At 46.1% G+C, this 20,714-nt stretch overlaps 1 protein-coding gene across 1 annotated transcript in view; it reads right to left on the bottom strand.

Annotated features, from left to right (window-relative positions):
- Positions 1-4,165: 4,165 nt before the first annotated feature.
- The window catches only part of bmpr1ba (bone morphogenetic protein receptor, type IBa), a 52,976-nt gene continuing 36,427 nt past the window's right edge, over positions 4,166-20,714 (bottom strand). Inside the window, exons 2-11 of the mRNA XM_033973224.2 lie at positions 12,827-12,989; positions 11,705-11,807; positions 9,522-9,624; positions 7,941-8,034; positions 7,633-7,771; positions 6,493-6,685; positions 5,506-5,803; positions 4,716-4,891; positions 4,452-4,582; positions 4,166-4,328 (exon numbers count right to left, since the gene is read on the bottom strand). Coding sequence (XP_033829115.2) covers positions 4,203-4,328; positions 4,452-4,582; positions 4,716-4,891; positions 5,506-5,803; positions 6,493-6,685; positions 7,633-7,771; positions 7,941-8,034; positions 9,522-9,624; positions 11,705-11,807; positions 12,827-12,989 — 1,526 coding nt within the window. The 3' untranslated portion in view covers positions 4,166-4,202. The remainder of the gene's footprint in view (positions 4,329-4,451; positions 4,583-4,715; positions 4,892-5,505; positions 5,804-6,492; positions 6,686-7,632; positions 7,772-7,940; positions 8,035-9,521; positions 9,625-11,704; positions 11,808-12,826; positions 12,990-20,714) is intronic.

Here is a 20,714-nt window from a genome sequence, read left to right as displayed (position 1 = left end):
CAGAAGAGGAGGCGGGGCTTCATCTTCCTCTGGAGTGGGTGGATTTGTTCAGAAGTGACACCGAGGATGAAGAATTCAGTGGATTTATTGATTTGGAGTGAGATCCAGAGTAAACTTGTAGTTTTTTGTGCTTTATTTATCTGATTAACTGTTAATATTGTATTGTATGTTTTTTTCTTCATTATTATACATTTTTTTAGCTGGTGCGACTTATACTCCAGAGCGACATTGTCAACATCCCAGTGTGTCCCTGTGTTTCTGTGCTGTCTTTCCCTCTCTCTTCTGTGTCCTTGTCTGGAGCTGGGCGGAGACTCTGGCACCACCCTCTACACACCTGCAGCCTATGAGCGATCCAGCCTCCACCTGTGGAGCACAAAGGGACTGAGGATCCACCACATGGCACAAGATCATCAGTGTATCCACCGTGGTACAGTTCCGCTTGGCTCAGTCTAGTTTATTTGTGCTTATGCTCTCTACTGTTATGTCTTTCTTTAGCATAAATCTTTATTTGTATTATTATGGATCATTTTGACCTAACCTTCATAATACTATCTGTTATGTTGTTATGTCTTTTGTGTCTGGCGTCCTCCAGCCACTTCGATTAGACCAAACTGGCAAGATTGTTTTGGTGGTATAAATCCTCTGTATTGTTTACATTTGTCAGCTGAGGGCGAGACGACACCGTTAGGGACACAGCTCTTTGACAATTGTGCACAGTTGATTCAATAAACCAGACCTTTGATTCAAGACAACTTCTCTGTTTATTTTTATATCTTTAAGACTTTTTGACCATTAGAAATTCCACAACACTACCCTGCACCTCCGCCTCCGACCCAGCTCTCCACAACTGGTACGAACACCTCAGCCCCTGACCCTGCTCTCTACTATCTGCTCCGTTCATCTACATTTACATTTCCATGTGTGTAAATAAAGTCAGTTCAACTTTATACTCCGAGTCCAAATCGTTGGTCCCCCGGACGTTACGACAGACGTACAGTCCGGAGAATACAGTATTTGATATTAATCTTATTATAAATATTAAGAAATATATACATATTTCAATAAGACACAGACTTTGCTCATATAAACTTTATTTCTCACATTAAACTTAACACAGAAACAGCACGTCCATTGTTCAGCACAGTTCAGGATACAGACTCAGGTCTAAAGCCCAGAGCAGGTCTGCCACACAGTGTCAGCACGAGTCTGAGACGAGACCACGAGTCGAGTCTGAGACGAGACGACGAGTCGAGTCTGAGACGAGACCACGAGTCGAGTCTGAGACGAGACGACGAGTCGAGTCTGAGACGAGACCACGAGTCGAGTCTGAGACGAGACGACGAGTCGAGTCTGAGACGAGACCACGAGTCGAGTCTGAGACGAGACGACGAGTCGAGTCTGAGGCGCGTCCACGAGTCTGAGGCGCGTCCATGAGTCGAGTCTGAGGCGCGTCCAAGAGTCTGAGGCGCGGCCACGAGTCAGTCTGAGGCACGTCCACGAGTCTGATGCGCGTCCACGAGTCAGTCTGAGGCACGTCCACGAGTCTGAGGCGCGTCCACGGGTCAGTCTGAGGCACGTCCACGAGTCGAGTCTGGGGCGCGTCCACGAGTCGAGTCTGAGGCGCGTCCACGAGTCGAGTCTGAGGCGCGTCCACGGGTCAGTCTGAGGCACGTCCACGAGTCGAGTCTGGGGCGCGTCCACGAGTCGAGTCTGAGGCGCGTCCACGAGTCGAGTCTGAGGCGCGTCCACGAGTCGAGTCTGAGGCACGTCCACGAGTCGAGTCTGAAGCGCGTCCACGAGTCGAGTCTGAGGCACGCCCACGAGTCTGAGGCACGTCCACGAGTCGAGTCTGAAGCGCGTCCACGAGTCGAGTCTGAGGCACGTCCACGAGTCTGAGGCACGTCCACGAGTCGAGTCTGAGGCGCGTCCACGAGTCAGTCTGAGGCACGTCCACGAGTCTGAGGCGCGTCCACGAGTCGAGTCTGAGGCGCGTCCATGAGTCGAGTCTGAGGCGCGTCCACGAGTCAGTCTGAGGCGCGTCCACGAGTCGAGTCTGAGGCGCGTCCACGGGTCAGTCTGAGGCACGTCCACGGGTCAGTCTGAGGCACGTCCACGGGTCAGTCTGAGGCGCGTCCATGAGTCGAGTCTGAGGCGCGTCCACGAGTCGAGTCTGAGGCGCGTCCACGAGTCGAGTCTGAGGCGCGTCCACGAGTCGAGTCTGAGGCGCGTCCACGGGTCAGTCTGAGGCACGTCCACGGGTCAGTCTGAGGCGCGTCCATGAGTCGAGTCTGAGGCGCGTCCACGAGTCGAGTCTGAGGCGCGTCCACGAGTCTGAGGCGCGTCCACGAGTCAGTCTGAGGCGCGTCCACGAGTCAGTCTGAGGCGCGTCCACGGGTCTGAGGCGCGTCCACGGGTCTGAGGCGCGTCCACGAGTCAGTCTGAGGCGCGTCCACGAGTCTGAGGCGCGTCCACGGGTCTGAGGCGCGTCCATGAGTCGAGTCTGAGGCACGTCCACGAGTCGAGTCTGAGGCGCGTCCACGAGTCTGAGGCGCGTCCACGAGTCTGAGGCGCGTCCATGAGTCTGAGGCGCGTCCACGAGTCAGTCTGAGGCGCGTCCACGAGTCTGAGGCGCGTCCACGGGTCTGAAGCGCGTCCACGAGTCTGAGGCGCGTCCATGAGTCGAGTCTGAGGCACGTCCACGAGTCGAGTCTGAGGCGCGTCCACGAGTCTGAGGCGCGTCCATGAGTCGAGTCTGAGGCGCGTCCACGAGTCTGAGGCGCGTCCACGAGTCTGAGGCGCGTCCACGAGTCTGAGGCGCGTCCATGAGTCGAGTCTGAGGCGCGTCCACGAGTCTGAGGCGCGTCCACGAGTCTGAGGCGCGTCCACGAGTCGAGTCTGAGGCGCGTCCACGAGTCGAGTCTGAGGCGCGTCCACGAGACGAGTCTGAGGCGCGTCCACGAGTCTGAGGCGCGTCCACGAGTCTGAGGCGCGTCCACGAGTCTGGGGCGCGTCCACGAGTCTGGGGCGCGTCCACGAGTCTGGGGCGCGTCCACGAGTCTGGGGCGCGTCCACGAGTCTGGGGCGCGTCCACGCCAACAGCGACAGCCGCTTTCACAGAAAGCACGATGGCATTTATATTCACAATACAAATGAGCACAAACGCAGAAGATTCACAATAGAAAAGTTCTCATCACAAACAGGTCAGTAGTGTGTGCACTGCAAAAACAGATACACGAGCGAGAAAGATGATCAGTCTTCATCTGCGAAGTTTACATTTCAGTTTCTACTCATGGTCAGTCTTTCAACAGATTTGATTGTGATTTTTTTTGTTCCTTACTTGACTTTTTTCTTTCTTTTTTTTTTTTACATAAATATTAAAACTAGCCAAACATTAACCTGGCTAACGTGTTATGCTCTGCAGTAAGTTCACACATTTATCTGGGACGGCTCTCGCTGCTTCACCACTGGCTCCACCCAAACCGTGTGACCGGTCTAAACCTCTGGGGGGCGACTCACACCAGCGGCGCTGAGACAGGTGAATTTTCTTGAGTTTTTTTAACTCACAAATATCACAAGAGTTCATCTTGCTGCACAAGGTTAATCGATAATACCCTGAGAGTCCAAAAATCAAACAGAGAAACAAACAGAACAAAAGCGAAACTGGTCAAAACAAAGGACATATATATATAATCTTCATTGAAGCCAGTCAAACTCGTGTAAATGTTTTCTGCAGAGTGTGAGCCGCTCCAGTCACAGCTGCAACTCCAGAGGAACGAAGGCCCCAGGAGTCTGTAGGGCCAGTGCACCGGGGTCACTGCAGCGGGGTCACTGCAGCGGGGTCACTGCAGCGGGGTCACTGAACCAGGGTCACTGCACCGGGGTCTGTCTGAACTGCTGCCAAAAGGAGGTGTCCTGAGATACACAAATGTCCTGTGGTCAATGAACGCCACAGACCCTGAAGTCCACAGGGTCAGTGAATCCCTTAGATGTTCTGAGAGTCAGAGAACCCCTTTGATGTCCTTTGGGTCAGAGAACCCCTCACACTTTGATGTCCTTTGGGTCAGAGAACCCCTCACACTTTGATGTCCTTTGGGTCAGAGAACCCCTCACACTTTGATGTCCTTTGGGTCAGAGAACCCCTCACACTTTGATGTCCTTTGGGTCAGAGAACCCCTCACACTTTGATGTCCTTTGCCGTCTTCTCACTTTTTGATGTCCTGAGACTCGGACATTTTGGCCAGTGTCTTTTTGACCCTCAGAGCGGTCAGTCTGGAGGCCGGATTATGAGCCCAACATTCCGTCATGAGTTTCCCGATCTGCCTCAGACACTGCGGACACAGAGAAACACTTATTGTAAAGATAAAGCTCCTTTTAAGATGTTTCACTTTACACCGTCTGTGGCTCCAGCTGCCCCGGGGTATCTGTACAGACCACACTCATGCATGTCTCACCTCGTCACTGGTCCAGCGGTTGGGGAAAGAGGGGCGGAGTCTCTTGATGCAGACCACCTCCCTCATGTCTTCATAGGACGGGTCTGTGGGCACCAGGTCATGGTAGGGCAGCTGGTACTCCTCCAGGATCCCTGACAACAACAGACAAACTAGTTCAGTAGGTCCGGTTAAGGGAAACGCACATTTTTATGATGTACGTAGAGTTTTCATGACTGGAAATAAATAATCGTGCATTATAATGTTTATATTCTGTGTGTAACGCACCTCCAGAGACACAGCGGCGTGCGATCTCCCACAGAATCAGCCCAAAGCTGTACATGTCGGCCATGATGTACGACTGAAAGTGGTTCCGGTTCAGGGTCTCGTCCAGAACCTCCGGGGGCATGTAGCGCTTTGTCCCCACCCGTGTGTTTGGAGGGATGTCCACCTCATTAGTGTCACTGCGAGCAAAACAAGCACGCGTCTGAGGTTAGCGACAAATCCATGCGCGTTTTTTTTTTTTCTACACATTTGTCTGAAAAGCCAAAACAGAAAAATGAAACTACAATCTCCCACCCAACCCAATTTGTCAAACATTTGCAGTTTTGTTTTGGATTGTCAGATAAAAGAACAGCAGCTTCTTATGAAAGTGAACAGCCCCAAACCAGATTACATAGAAGAACTGGCTCCAAAGAACAAGCCTCTGTATATATGTACACTTTAAATGTATTTAAAATAATTATTCAGCTAAATCTGCATATCATTTTTGTGCGTAAAAATGTATAACACAAAAGAAGACAAAAAGCAGAACAGGCAGACTGACTGAAGCGAGGTTGCCAGTCCCAACACTCAAACACCACAATCACACCACGCAAGTCTCTTTCCTATGGACACAACAATAGTTTTCCGACTGACTTCCCACTGTGCCACCTGGTATTCCAATGGCCTCCCATCCAAGCCCTAACCACACCCAGTCCTGCCTCTGAGACCTGACGAGATCAGGCTTAGAGAAGGAGGTTTGTGTCCATAACATCGTCCTAACAGTCCCATTACCAGCCCCTCCTTCAGTCCTGACCTGATGAACTTGACCGCCAGCCCCAGGTCGGCGATGCAGCAGGTCCCGTTCCTCTTCACCAGGATGTTCTTGCTCTTCAGGTCTCGGTGGGCGATGGCGGGTTTCCCTTGGGTCCCAAAGATCTCGGTGTGGAGGTGACACAGTCCGGACACAGAGGAGTAGGCCAGTCGGAGCATGCTCTGACTGTCCAGCGTGGTGGACTTGAGGTAGTCGTACAGGGAGCCGTTCTCGTGGTAGTCTGTGATGAGGTAGAGCTGAGTCCAGGAGCCGGTGCCTTTAATGTCCGCCGCGATGAAGCCTAAAGGGAGAGCAGGGTTTGGTTGAAGTTGTGTTGTGTCTCAAACGCTCCTGGACAAAAAGTTGCAGGAGTGAAGACGTTTAGCTGCTCGTCCAAGCCGTGGCTTGGACGAGCAGCTAAACGTCTTCACTCCTACGAGACGCTTCTTCAGTTGTGGTCAGATTCCTGCTGGACACTGTCTTATATCTGTCTGAAGGAGGCGCTAACGACACTGAAACTGGAAACAGCTTTTGTTTACAGTTTCAGCCTTAATGGGAGTACTGTCTCGCTCTACTGTCTCTTTGTTCCGTTTGTTTGCTTTGGGTTTGTGAATGGAGTTATAGACTGAAAACTGGTGTAAAGTATTTTCTAGCGTTGTTATTTTGTGGGTAATGTGTGGGGGATCACCAGGACTTCTCACTAAGGAGTGTGTGACCTCCACTTTGAGAGGGTTATAAAAGAGTCACCTCCTTCAACTTTGCTTATAGTTTGTTCATGTGTAACGTCGTGAAGACCAGAGGAAAACCCGCCTCACACACATATATACTGAGAGACACTATAAAAGTTGTCAATATGCACATCTCAGGACTCTCTTCTGTCCTTCCCTGACGGACAAAATAGTGAAATAAAAACACCAATACGAATATTTTAAGGCAGTTACAGAGAGATAAGTGTCGGCGATGTCCATGTGACGTGTGTAAAGTTCTGACCCAGGATGTTCTGGTGCCTCATGAGCACAGTCTGGTAGATCTCCGTCTCTCTGAACCAGCTGGCCTCCTCTGTGGTGAAGAACACTTTTACAGCCACTTTCTCTCCTCGCCATCGGCCCATCCACACCTCGCCGTATCGGCCTTTTCCGATCTGCTTCACCATCTGGATCTGCTTGGCGATGGTCCTCTGCACCTGCGACACGCCGCACGGGACACGGTCAAGACAAAACAGTCTCCTCTGACCATGATTAAAGCTCTATTATGTAACTTTTCCTGTGGAGGCGCTGTTAGCTGTTTGCCTCCATTGATTGTTATTGGAATATTTCACCGTACGGCATTAAATGTACCTTAATACATAGAGATAATCATCCAGAGTGCATGTGCATTTTTCAAGGTATTTCTTTATCAATACAAACATAAATGAAAGAGACAGTTTAATATCACACTGTGGAACATTTCAGGCAAAGCAATAGCATCTCCATAGAGACATTAAAATATTATTATGTTTATGTACTATTTTCTTTCTTTTCAGACGTTCAGTTTAATTCAAAGTCAGCAGCCATGTTTGTCATTAAAATAATAAAGAAACATGAAAAAAGAGACTTCAGTGTAATGTGCATGAGCCACCAGCAGAGGGAGCTCAAGTACTGAGGAGTCCTGGGACCAGGTCAGGTCTATAAGAGACCAGGACTAAACCAGGACTGAACCAGGTCTAAACCAGGACTAAACCAGGTCTAAACCAGGACTGAACCAGGACTAAACCAGGACTGAACCAGGACTAAACCAGGACTAAACCAGGACTAAACCAGGTCTAAACCAGAACTAAACCAGGACTAAACCAGGTCTAAACCAGGACTAAACCAGGACTAAACCAGGTCTAAACCAGGACTGAACCAGGACTAAACCAGGACTAAACCAGAACTAAACCAGGACTAAACCAGGACTAAACCAGGTCTAAACCAGGTCTAAACCAGGACTAAACCAGGACTAAACCAGGTCTAAACCAGGTCTAAACCAGGACTAAACCAGGACTAAACCAGGTCTAAACCAGGTCTAAACCAGGACTGAACCAGGACTGAACCAGGACTGTTCTGCAGGAGGAATCTGTGTGCATATGTGAGTGTAATGCACATGTCTCACCAGCAGAGGGAGCCCTGAGCCTGAGCCTGAGCTCTGGGACTGTTGGATTAGGTCTTTGAGGGACTCTCCAGGGGGGATGAAGGTCTCGTCCTGCTCCAGGCCCATGCTGTAGCGCGGACGAGACTCCTGACGCTTGTACCTGCACAAAAAGGACAGTTTCACACTCTATCAGTCAAAAGTTTGACACAGCTTCTCATTCATTGTTGTTTTCTTTAAGTTTAATACTTTTAAAAAGTAAAACGGTAGCTGTAATTGTCACTTCATGACATCACAAGGTGGAACAGAGCATTTTGAGCCTCCGGACTCACCTGAAGTAGCAGAAGACGATGATGCTGATCAGGATGAAGAAGCAGACGATGATGGAGACGAGCAGAGGCATGTGGTGGACACTGGGGTCATAGACTGGACAGAGACACAGAAGAACAAAGGTTTATTTTGTCTTATTGAACTGGGAGTCGTCTAAAGTATCAGATACTAATCCAAACTAGATACTCATTTGAGCAGTATCGATACTACAAAGTATCAATACTGACAAAGACACGTTCACACGACAGAAATGAAGCTTTCCTGAATCTGTTTAGAATGATCTACTGGACCAAACCAGGACTAAACCAGGACTAAACCAGGACTAAACCAGGACTAAACCAGGACTAAATATTCAGGAAAGGTTTGTTTCTGTCCTGTGAATGTGACTTTTTTAGTATTGATTCCTGCTCAAATGAGTATCGCTTCGATTCTAGTTGTAGTATCGATTCTTGAGTATCTGATGTCCTGTACTTTTGACGACCTCATCCACCACGAGCCTGAATAATCTGTTTTCTACTCAATTTGTTGCTGTTTAATCTCAGGCACTTCTGTTAACCCCTCTCCTCCTCCTCCTTCTCCTCCTCTTCCTTTCCTCCTCATGATCGCTCTCCTCTCCTCCTTGTTACAGTATCCTCAGCTCGTGTCCTCCTCCTCCTTTCCTCCTCCCCTCCTCCGTGACACAGTATCCTCCGTGTCCTCCTCCTCCTCCTCCTCTCCTCCTCCCCTCCTCTGTGACATAGTATCCTCCGTGTCCTCCTCCTCCTCCTCCTCTCCTCCTCCCCTCCTCTGTGACACAGTATCCTCCGTGTCCTCCTCTCAGACTTTAAAGAGGAGGTGACAGTAAATCAGAGCACAGATCGTTGTGGTCCATCCGTCATCCTGTTGTGTCAGTGTGGACTCGTTCCCCGCGGGGCCAGGACGTTCGCACGGATTCCCCCAGATCGAGGTTCCTCGTTGGGTTACAGATTGATGACGGTGCCCCGGGTGTCTGCTGGATTGGAGCCATTTGTTCTCCTCAGATTAGCGCTCGGGGGGATAAAGATAAACTCATGTGGACTAAACGTTTTAAAACAAACTAAACACAAAATCATCTACTCGTTTTGGCTTCTGAGTGTTGATAGTCCTTATTTTTGGCAGTTTCGACGCAAACCGGGTAAATTTGGAGCTCTGTGCTGAACAAAAATCACAAACTGACTCCTCCTCCAGTGGACACGTCGACGTCAAGTACTATGTGACATCACGCAGGACTGTTCTGATCACAGACAGGCGTTTCTGATCAAACACACCCGGCTGCAGGGGCGGAGTCTGAAGTGTGGACACCCGATGTAAGGCGTGTGCGGGCGTGAAGTGCATGTAGGGGGCGCTGTATGGGCGTGTGCAGGTGTGAAGTGCATGTAGGGGGCGCTGTATGGGCGTGTGCAGGTGTGAAGTGCATGTAGGGGGCGCTGTATGGGCGTGTGCAGGTGTGAAGTGCATGTAGGGGGCGCTGTATGGGCGTGTGCAGGTGTGAAGTGCATGTAGGGGGCGCTGTATGGGCGTGTGCAGGTGTGAAGTGCATGTAGGGGGCGCTGTTTCGTGCTTACTGGGAGGTTTCATGGGCGGTAGGGTGGGGTGCAGGTGTCGGTTGCAGTAATCCTCGTCTGAACAGCAGTCCAGGGATTTACGATGCAGTGAGTTGGAAGTATCCTAAAGAAATAAAAAAAAAAAAAAGTTAAAGTACAACAAATGACACGACGCATGTCACTTTTAGAGTTTATAATTTTACTTCCTGGTTCGGGCAAAAGTGGACTAAGTGAGTGCGACGTCACCCACAGCGCTCAGCTCCAGTCAAATGAAGCTAATCGAGGCTAGCGGTTATAGCGGCTAATTACGAGTCGAGTTCCATCATAGAAATTCTGACCGTGAGTGTCATAGCAACCAAAGAGCCAATCCGGAGCGAAGTTCCTGTAGGTAACGCCCCTTCCCGTCCGCATCACTGGTTTAGCAGGGAGCGGGTGCTTAGCAACGCTGTCAATCAAACCTGTTGCTAAGGCTAGAGGGAGCGACCTGATTCGTCTGTTATTAATGTTCATATCTTGATTTACAGACACAATAGTGAAATAAAAACCCCAGGATCATGTAGAGGGTTAATACGAACATTTAAGACCAGAATGACGAGTCTGAAGTAAAAAAAAAAAACGAAAAAAAAACAACCTCAAAATAACAAAAAAAAAAACGAAAAAACCCTCAAAATAACAAAACAAAACAAAAAACTGAAAATAACAAAAAAAGGAAAAAAAACAACAACTGAAAATAAAAAAAAAACTCAAAATAAAATAAATAAATAAATAAATAACTCAAAATAGCTCCAAAGGGGAAAAAAACAAAAACAAAACCTTAAAACATAAACTAAGAAAACTATATATATATATATATATATATATATAAAAACAAAACACAAACAGGATCATGTAACAGGATCATGTAGAGGGTTAATACGAACATTTAAGACCAAAATGACGAGTCTGAAATAACAAAAAAAAAAGAAAAAAAAAACTCAAAATAACAAAAAAAAGAAAAAAACCCTCAAAATAACAAAACAAAACAAAAAACTCAAAATAACAAAAAAAAGAAAAAAAAAATCAAAATAACAAAACAAAACAAAACAAAAAACTCAAAATGACAAAAAAAAGAAAAAAAAATCAAAATAACAAAACAAAACAAAAAACTCAAAATGACAAAAAAAAGGAAAAAAAAACAACTGAAAAAAAACAAAAAAAAAACTCAAAATAAAATAAATAAATAAATAACTCAAAATAGCTCCAAAGGGGAAAAAAACAAAAACAAAACCTTAAAACATAAACTAAGAAAACTATATATAAAAAAACAAAAAAACAAAACAGGATCATGTGACAGGATCATGTAGAGGGTTAATACCAACATTTAAGACCAAAATGACGAGAAACTGAACTGGAGCCAGAGTCGATGGAGCAGTAAGTGCGTCCACGATCACTTCCTGTTTGTAACGCGGCGGCTAGCAGGTTAGCTATGTCCATTTATATAAACAGTCGATGTGTGACAGACATAGAGCTGAGGTATTTCCATAACTGTTACCGAGCAACAATAAAGTTAAGAGTTAAGGTTCAAAACTTTTTTTTTTGGACAATAGTTACGATTATATTAATACAAATAAATAACAGATGAAGGTTTTAACTGAAGGTATTAACTGTAAAACTATGATAAATATTTAGCACAAAAACATAAAAACTGTCATGAACTTTAATAAAATGTGTTTTCTGCATTTGACCGATCCTTAATGCTGGATGAGCAACCTTTCTTCTTTGTTAATAATAATCTTAATGCTAATGCTAATAATAATGCTAATGCCAATCATGCAAAAAATAAATAAATAAATAAATTAAAAAAAAATAATAATAAAAAAATATAAATAAATAAATACATTAATAATAATAATAATAATAATAATAATAATAATAATAATAATAATAATAATAATAATAATAATAATAATAATAATAATAATAATAATAATAATAATAATAATAATAATAATAATAATGCTCTTGACATCTGCTTTTATGATACATCTGTACTGGGCCAAACCTAATTAAACTTGATTACATGAAAACACTCAAATCTGGTGCATCCCCTTTAACTCCTTGCCTGACACTTCCCCTTTAAATCCTCTTTAAATCAGCTGACATAATTAGTCATGCGCCCGTGCCCTCCTGTGTTTATCGTTGGTTTATTTGTTAAAGACACTGACCCGACACTGGAACTCGGAGCCTTTCTTCCCCAAACAGCCCGAGGTGAGCACCGGGACTCCGCCCTCCTCCTCCTCCACCATCGTGAAGCAGAAGCCGTCCGTCCTGAAGAGAGAGACGACTTTTACACTTCAGAGAGAAGTCCACAGCTCGGAGTGTCCACAGACACCACGGAAAAACAGGGACGAGACCAGGACTGGACCAGGACTGAACCAGGACTGAACCAGGACTAAAGCAGGACTCAACCAGGATTAAAGCAGGACTGAACCAGGACTGGACCAGGACTGGACCAGGACTAAACCAGGACTAGATCAGGACTAGACCAGGACTGGACCAGGACTGGACCAGGACTGAACATGGACTGAACCAGGACCAAACCAGAACTAGACCAGGACCAAACCAGGACCGGACCAGGACTGGACCAGGACTAAACCAGGACCAAACCAGAACTAGACCAGGACCAAGCCAGGACTAAAGCAGGACTGGACCAGGACTGGACCAGGACTAGACCAGGACTAGACCAGGACTAAAGCAGGACTAAAGCAGGACTAGACCAGGACTAGACCAAGACTAAACCAGGACTGACCCAGTACTAAACCAGAACCAAACCAGGACTAAACCAGGACTAAACTAGGATCAAACCAGGACCAAGCCAGGACTGAACCAGGACTAAACCAGGACTAAACCAGGACTGAACCAGGACTAAACCAGGACTAAACCAGGACTTGAATAGGACCAAACTAAGTCCAGACCAGGACTTAACCTGAACGTTCAAGTTTCAAAGCATTAGTCGAGTAAAGAAAATAAAGTGTAAGGAGTTCGCGTTGATCCGACTCCAGACTGAAACTTTTAAATCAAACTGAAATCAGCAGCTGCTACGTCCATTTACAGCTGAAGGTGAAAGTGTGCAGACTTTAACATTCTGAGGGAGGACAGCTTGAAGAAACGTAAGAAAACAAACTGAAAATCACAAAAAAGAAAAAAAAAATCAATTCTGTCAACAAGTTTTAGCATGAAAGTCCTTAAAAAAACACGTTTAACACGTCCACATGTGTTTTGTGTTTGTTTTTTTTCAATAAGAAACAGAATGATCATTTTACAGCGCAGCCTCGTTGACCTCTGACCTGCACGTGTTGTTGACCGAGTCGTCTGGACAGTGGTGGTTACAGTGACACCACAGAAGCCTCTGATTGGCCGAAGCCGGGGCCACGCTGCTGCTGAGGTCCCGCCCACTCTGCAGCGACTCCCGGCTGGACGCCTGCAGGAGCATGCTGTCCAAGATGTTACCTGGAACCAAACACAACGTTAGCTCGGCGTTTCATGTAACCGGGGTTTTTCAAAATAAAATCCAGCACAAAGGCGTTGACCGACCGTTTTCCTCGATGTGTCAATCAAAGTAGACCATTATCTAACAGAACAACCAGCAACAAAACATGGAAAAAAATAATAAAAATGGAGCTTTTCCTTTTGCTTTGAAATGTTTTTGCTTTTCCAGGAATTTTCCAAAATACGGTTTTAGCCAAATATCTTGAATTTATTATATTACCATTGTTTTCAGCCAAAAACTAAAACAAACATGGATTATTTCTCAGAGTCACCTGCTCGTCTCCATGGAGAAAAGTGTAAACTTTCCAAACAAATCGATCATTTCTCCATGGAGACAATCAGGTGGCACAGTGCATCTTTAAACCAACACTTATCCTGGTTTGGCCCTGGTTTGAGCTCAGTTTAGTCTGGATCATATTTGGAATTACAAACGTGAGTATCATAGCAACCAAAGAGCCAATCAGGAGCGAGGACGTTCAAGGTAACGCCCGCTGGTTTAGCAGGAAGCGTTGGACTGAAGCAGGACTAAACCAGGACCAAACCAGGACTAAACCAGGACCAAACCAGCACTAAACCAGAACTGAACCAGAACTGAACCAGGACTAAACCAGGACTAAACCAGAACTGAACTGGACTGAACCAGGACCGAACCAGGACTAAACCAGGACTAAAGCAGGACTGAACCAGGACTGAACCAGAAATGAACCAGGACTAAACCAGGACTAAACCAGAACTGAACCAGGACTAAATCAGAACTAAATCACGACTAAACCAGGATTATAGTGGGATTAAACTAGAATTAAACCAGGACTAAACCAGAACTAAACCAGGACCGACTCTTATAATAACAAGTGAACAGACCATTTCTACCATTATTCACTTTCCTCGATGTGTCAATCAAATTAGACCATTATCTAACACACTCATTAAGGGCCACACATAAAAACACAAACAAAGCTGAGGGCCGACTGAGGGCCGACTGAGGGCCGACTGAGGGCCACAGACTGAGGGCCGACTGAGGGCCACAGACTGAGGGCCGACTGAGGGCCACAGACTGAGGGCCGACTGAGGGCCACAGACTGAGGGCCGACTGAGGGCCACAGACTGAGGGCCGACTGAGGGCCACAGACTGAGGGCCGACTGAGGGCCACAGACTGAGGGCCGACTGAGGGCCACAGACTGAGGGCCGACTGAGGGCCACAGACTGAGGGCCGACTGAGGGCCACAGACTGAGGGCCGACTGAGGGCCACAGACTGAGGGCCGACTGAGGGCCACAGACTGGTCACCGATACAGTGAAAATCTCTGTTATTATTATGAGTTCGACTGAATCACTAGACCTTTATTCACGCTCACATCCTCAATGCGACACATTAAATATTTGATATGGACAGTAAATAGATTTACAGAAATGTTCAATAAAAAGTACAGTTTAAGATAATATGGGCCAATTCATCTGGAAGCTTGAGGACCAAGAAAAATTGGTCTGAGGGCCGCATTTGGCTCCCGGACCACAGTTTTGGCATGCTTGATCTAACAGTATCATAGCAACCAAAGAGCCAATCCAGAGCGAGGTTGTTGAAGGTAACACCACTTCCCGCCCACCTCGCTGATTTAGCATGTGACATTAGATTAGCAACCAACCAAGTATCAAACTACGCAACCGATCTGACCGACCAGCTAACAAACAACCGAACGTCCTCCTCCAGCCCCGCGTACCTCAGGACGAGCAGGGCGAGCAGGACAAGCAGAAGAGCAGGACGAGCAGAAGAGCAGGACGAGCAGGACGAGCAGAAGAGCAGGACGAGCAGGACGAGCAGGACGAGCAGAACGAGCAGAGCGAGCAGAACGAGCAGAACGAGCAGAGCGAGCAGGACGAGCAGGACGAGCAGAACGAGCAGAGCGAGCAGAGCACTGGCTTCAGCAGCTGCGCCGTGACCATGTGTCTAAAGACCATGTCCACCATGTAATACTTGTAATCCTGCACATTTGTAATGCACTTTACACGTCTGACAGGCCGCTCAGCGCGCCACACTACAGTCATTATTCACTCCGCGCACGCTCGGTGACGTACACTACGCGTCTGCAGCTGCTCCGGGCTCGGGATTGAACTCAAAACTACCAAACCGTGATGGGCAGTGGTTTCTGTTTTGATCTGATACTAAATAAGATGATGACGACGCTTTTTTTGAGTTGAGTTTTTTTCTCTCTCGTTTAAACTCTCTCAAAGTTCAAACCTTCGTAGGCGTCTTTGTCGGTGCAGAACGTTTCATCGACATTGTGGGTTTTGTCGGGGAGAAAACAAATTGCAAACGTACAGCACTTCAGAGTCACACTGAGATCCAACGGTTAAAGGCGGAGGAGTAAAAATGGAAAACTGGGTTAATGTGACGCACGATATTTATGTTACGGAGTGTTCGTGATCACGGCCTTAGTGCTCAACAGTTTTTTTTCTCGTTTTTCGCCAGATCCTGCTCCTTGGACCTACCCTGCACCTCCGCCTCCGACCCAGCTCTCCACGACCGGTACGAACACCTCCGCCTCTGACCCAGCCTTCTACAACCGTTTTTCGAAGACATCAGCCTACGACCCCGTTCGCTACGACCTGCTCCGTCAGCCAACATTCACATTTCCTTGTTTTACCTCGAGTCCGAATCTTTGATCTCTAAGACGTTATCACAATATCACGCAATATTTTCCAAGGCGAGATTAGGTGAAATGTCTTGCCCAGTGACACAACCATTTATCTATACAGGGTTCGACCTGCTGACGTTTGTGTTTGTGGATGAGTTTCAGCCGCTACCACGAAGCGAAGGCAAACAGGAGGTTAACCAAATAACCCAGGACCTCATTAATAAAACTAAGAATGTTGCGAAATTACACGACTTTCCACGTTATGTTTGGCATCGATAAAGAAGACAACTTGGAAATGAGCGATTTGATAAAAAAAAAATAAAACTCTGAACTTTTGGCGTTGGACTTTGAGAGACAAGACGGAGAGATGAGGAGAGAGAAAGTGTGTGAAAGTTTGGGTTTTGTCCTTGAATTTACCGTATTTTCTGTCGCACCAGCCAAAAAAAAAAACAAACCCAAAACAAAACATATATTTCACATATAAATCAATTTTTCAAGCCCAAGGTTTAGTTTGTTTCATCCCTGACAGTTTGTTCTGCTCACTAGCGCCTCACAGTGGTCACGTGATGCTGCTGTGACATGTCTGGGGCGTTAAACCGGGACGAGGGGCCTTTATACTGTCTCACACCTGCAATACTGTCCTGAAGAAGTCGGACTGCGGATGGCGCTGCCGTTCTTGCTCTAGTGACAGGAAGATGGCGGCAAAACCTGTTTAAATCAGCCGACCGGACACGTCGCAGTAACATCACGTGACCACTGTGAGGCGCTAGTGAGCAGAACAAAGTGTCTGGGATGAAAACAGACGAAACCTTGGTTTGAAAAAAGAAAATCCATGTAAAGTTTTATTTTCCTATTGACTACGTTGTACTTTCTGTTGAAATATTCCAAAAGTACATTCACAAATGCTGAACCTGCTCGTTTATAGAACTCGCTAGGGGGGAAAGGGTGAGGCTAACATGAGGCACTGCTCTGTCTGAAGCTCTGTTACTCAAGTTAGTCTTTAATCTGAGTTTTGTTTGAACACAATCTGAGCAGAAAGAACTCCAACAGGTGAGCCGATTTGTGCCGTTAAACACGTTCCTCTCAGATAACATTAGCCACAAGCTAGGTAGCGTTAGCATTAGCATTCGCCAACGGTTTTCAGTTAGTTGTCACCTTTTTGTTGAAAATTAAACACATAAACAAGACCAAGTGTGCTCCTTTTGATCATAGTTTCCTGAAATGCAGCAGTTTCGTTTCATATTCTGTATTTTTAAATATGAAAACGTGCGCGTGGCGTTTGCTAACGTGAGCGTTGTGTCACCGCGTCGCTGCCTTCCCGCTCCGTCTGCGTTCATTACTCCTGGCCTATAGAATGTTGTGATGTCATGTGAATCCCAGCCATCTTTACACAACCATCACCTCACAGCAGCACAACGCGAGCAGAACAAGCAGAACGAGCAGAATGAGCAGAGCGCCGGCTTAAGCACCTGCCGCCATGACGTCAGCCTGATCCCACTGTCGCTCGGACTGATCCGGCTCCTCACATGTGGAACGGGCCCCCCCCCCAACACACACACACACAGTGACTTACATTCACTTCCTGGAGACTGATCGTAACGTTAAAGATCCTATTTTACACAAAAAAATGACTCCTGTAGCTTTAAACCATGTCAGAACGTTGTCAGTGCATCAAAAACAGACCTGGAGTTGTGTTTTGTTTCATTCACACATGTTTGAGTCACACTTTATTATTACTCTGTTACATCTACAAAGGTCAAAACGCTCTGTTCCACCTTGTGATGTCATCAAGTGGGAGTTTTTAAGTTAACTCCTCCTTTTACCTTTAGCTCAGTTCAAGATAAGTGACAACTCCAGGACTGAAATGATCCAAATGATTCTATAAATGAAGGTGTGTGGAGTTTAAAAACACAGTGGAGCACTTCCTGTACCACCACATGATGACATCACAAGGTGGAACAGAGTGTTTTCAGTGTGAGAGAAGAACTCAGCCTAAATCTGCAGGTTTGCTTGTGCGTTAAACATGTGAGAATGAAACAAAACACAACTCCAGGTCTGTGTGTGACGAGGAAACAGAGATAAAAAGTTTGCAAAGTACGGACCTTTCAAAGACAAACCACAATGCATTTAAAAATATTAATTTCAGTCGTTAAATTGTTCTTTCATTTCTGTTTTTGCCACATTAATTTGCCTGTTTTGCTCAATTTTCTCTGCCAAAACCTATACCGGTCCAATCACTCAGAAATCAGATTACTGGCACACCAAAATCTGATTATTCTCTGATTTCTGGACTTTTAAGATGATTTAAAGTGGAACTAAACACCTGCAAACACAATGTCAAACAGAGCTGCTAAATAAAAACATACAAAAATTCTACAATCTGACATTTCTCTCTTTCAGACGACTTTTTTGTGTTTACATTGTGTTCTATGAGAAAATGCTTTGCGGGCTGCAGTACCAATGGACCGTCCACTAGGGGGAGATCGCACCCGGATCTGTGCACGGGACGTGATCTTTGTCTTCTTAAGAAAGGCTGGCTCCGTACACCGTGATAAACACCCGCCCACACACACTCACACCTCTCCAGTTTCAAAGGGACACCTGTTTATCAGAGCCCGGGGACGTGGGGGACGTGGGGGACGGGGGAGAGGACACTTCCCCTCTGGTCCATGGATCTGTGGAGGAGAGAGGACCAACAGCTGCAGGGACCGGAGCCAATGTAAGCACAATACAGACCGCTCTCTATCAGGTCCTCTGCTCCTGTCCCCACACAAAGACACAGAGACACAATACAGACCGCTCTCTATCAGGTCCTCTGCTCCTGTCCCCACACAAAGACACAGAGACACAATACAGACCGCTCTCTATCAGGTCCTCTGCTCCTGTCCCCTCACAGAGACACAGAGACACAATACAGACCGCTCTCTATCAGGTCCTCTGCTCCTGTCCCCTCACAGAGACACAGAGACACAATACAGACCGCTCTCTATCAGGTCCTCTGCTCCTGTCCCCACACAAAGACACAGAGACACAATACAGACCGCTCTCTATCAGGTCCTCTGCTCCTGTCCCCTCACAGAGACACAGAGACAGACCGCTCTCTATCAGGTCCTCTGCTCCTGTCCTCACACAGAGACACAGAGACACAATACAGACCGCTCTCTTATATTATATGAATCAAAAGTCCTCAAAATGGCGCCTATATCCAGTAAATCTGCCACAGTCCAAATACTGAATATGACCCGTCCCCGTACAGAGACATGTCCCGGTGTCCTTGTCCTCCCTGGTCCTTTAGGGGCTTAAAGCTGCTGTCCAACCCCACAGGAAGTGCTTTGTAGTGGGCTGAAGTCGGCTGAGCGCACATGAAAAGCTCCATCCAGACTTCTGTGACGTTTGATTGACAGCTCACAAGTCCCGGCACAATACGCCGCACTTTTCATGTTTCCTCGGATACGACGAACTAAAGCACAGTCTGGAACCTTACACCGCCGGGTTTCACTCAGAGACTTAAGTGTGCGACAGGTCACGCCACACATGTCACTAAAACATTATATTTACTTAAATCTTTCATAGTTTTGACTCGTTTGTGACTTTTGGATGAGTTTATAAAGTGTATGACATAAGCAGAAGTAAAAACACAACAAAATACAAAATAAAAATAAAAAAAATAATAATAAAAATACAAAAATAAAGTAAACACGAACCAAAACTTATATAATTACACGATATTTATGATAATTTACACACTTTTATTTTAAAGTTTAAACAGGTAGGTCGATGGATTCCGCTTTAAAACTCAGCGCTACTTCCTGTATTTTGGTCATTTTTTTTGCTCATTTGCTGCCTCCTGATGTAAAACTATGTGAAATATTACAGATTAAGGCTTTACATTCCATAAAACATCAAACTAAAGGTAAAAACGTGTTCTTCTCTGGGGCGTTAACCACAAACACGTCACATATTTACATCACCATGTTGCCTTTTGCTTGTTTTATAAGTTTCACGTTTATTTTTGACGCTTCCCTGCCTTCGCTCTCCCTGCTAAGTCACTCCCCTTCAGAGCGCTAACACGACCCATCCCGCTACTGAAACTACTGCACATCACGTAAAGTTTGTGAAGTCGTAGTGCACAGTTTGTGTCATGTTTTTGTGTATTTATGGAGGATTGTCGCGCGGGATCATGGGGGATGTAGACTTGTGGGCGGAGCCTCGTACAGAGTCTCACAGCTAACCGGGCCCGGGAGAGATTGCGAAATTACTCAAACTTGCATGAATGACATATAAAAAACACTTCAGACACGTTTTTAACATGTGAAAAAGCTGAAATTAAATAAATAAATACATAAAAATCAGCTTTAATCAAATAATTGTTGTAGTTTGAAGACTCACGGCTAATTACGAAACCAAAAAATCAGTGTAGTCTCCTGTCAAACATACATAAGCAATGGGCTACGTTTATAATCAGATAACGAGAGTAATCAGATAAGCCGATAATCAGATCTGATGTTTGGTGTTTACAGCACAACCGTAATCTGATCGTCAAAAACATAGTCAATAACAATCAGCAGAACTGTTTTAAAGGTCCTGTTGACGCTTCACGGTGACATCATGCCGTTACCGTGGAGACGCAACGCACACATTAGCAAAAACTGACAAAAAAGTTTCAAATCTTCTGAAATGAAATGGGGAAAAAAAAAACACAAAATGGAGTTAAACACACATTTTCAGGAGTTTGAGATCAACACACGGTCCTGTTCACGTGTTTCATTTCAACGAAAAGGTGAAAAACTGTTGGCTAATGCTAAGGCTAATGCTAGCTAGCTTGGGACTGTAACTTTATTCGAGAGGGACTTGTTTAACAGCACAAATCAGCTCACCCGTTGAAGTTCCAGCTAAGTCAGTTCTTTATAGTCAGATTGTGTAAAAATAAAACTCAGATTCAAGTCGAAAAAATCCTCAGACAGAGCAGTGCCTCCATTAGCATCATCATTAGCTGCAAAGTATCAGTATTACGCAAAACTGACTCTTCTGAGCTCTAAACGATGTTCTAATG

Source organism: Periophthalmus magnuspinnatus, chromosome 9 (assembly GCF_009829125.3).
Source record: "Periophthalmus magnuspinnatus isolate fPerMag1 chromosome 9, fPerMag1.2.pri, whole genome shotgun sequence".
NCBI lineage: Eukaryota > Metazoa > Chordata > Actinopteri > Gobiiformes > Gobiidae > Periophthalmus > Periophthalmus magnuspinnatus.
Note: the sequence above shows the minus strand (reverse complement) of the source record. Positions and strands in the feature narration are given on the sequence as shown.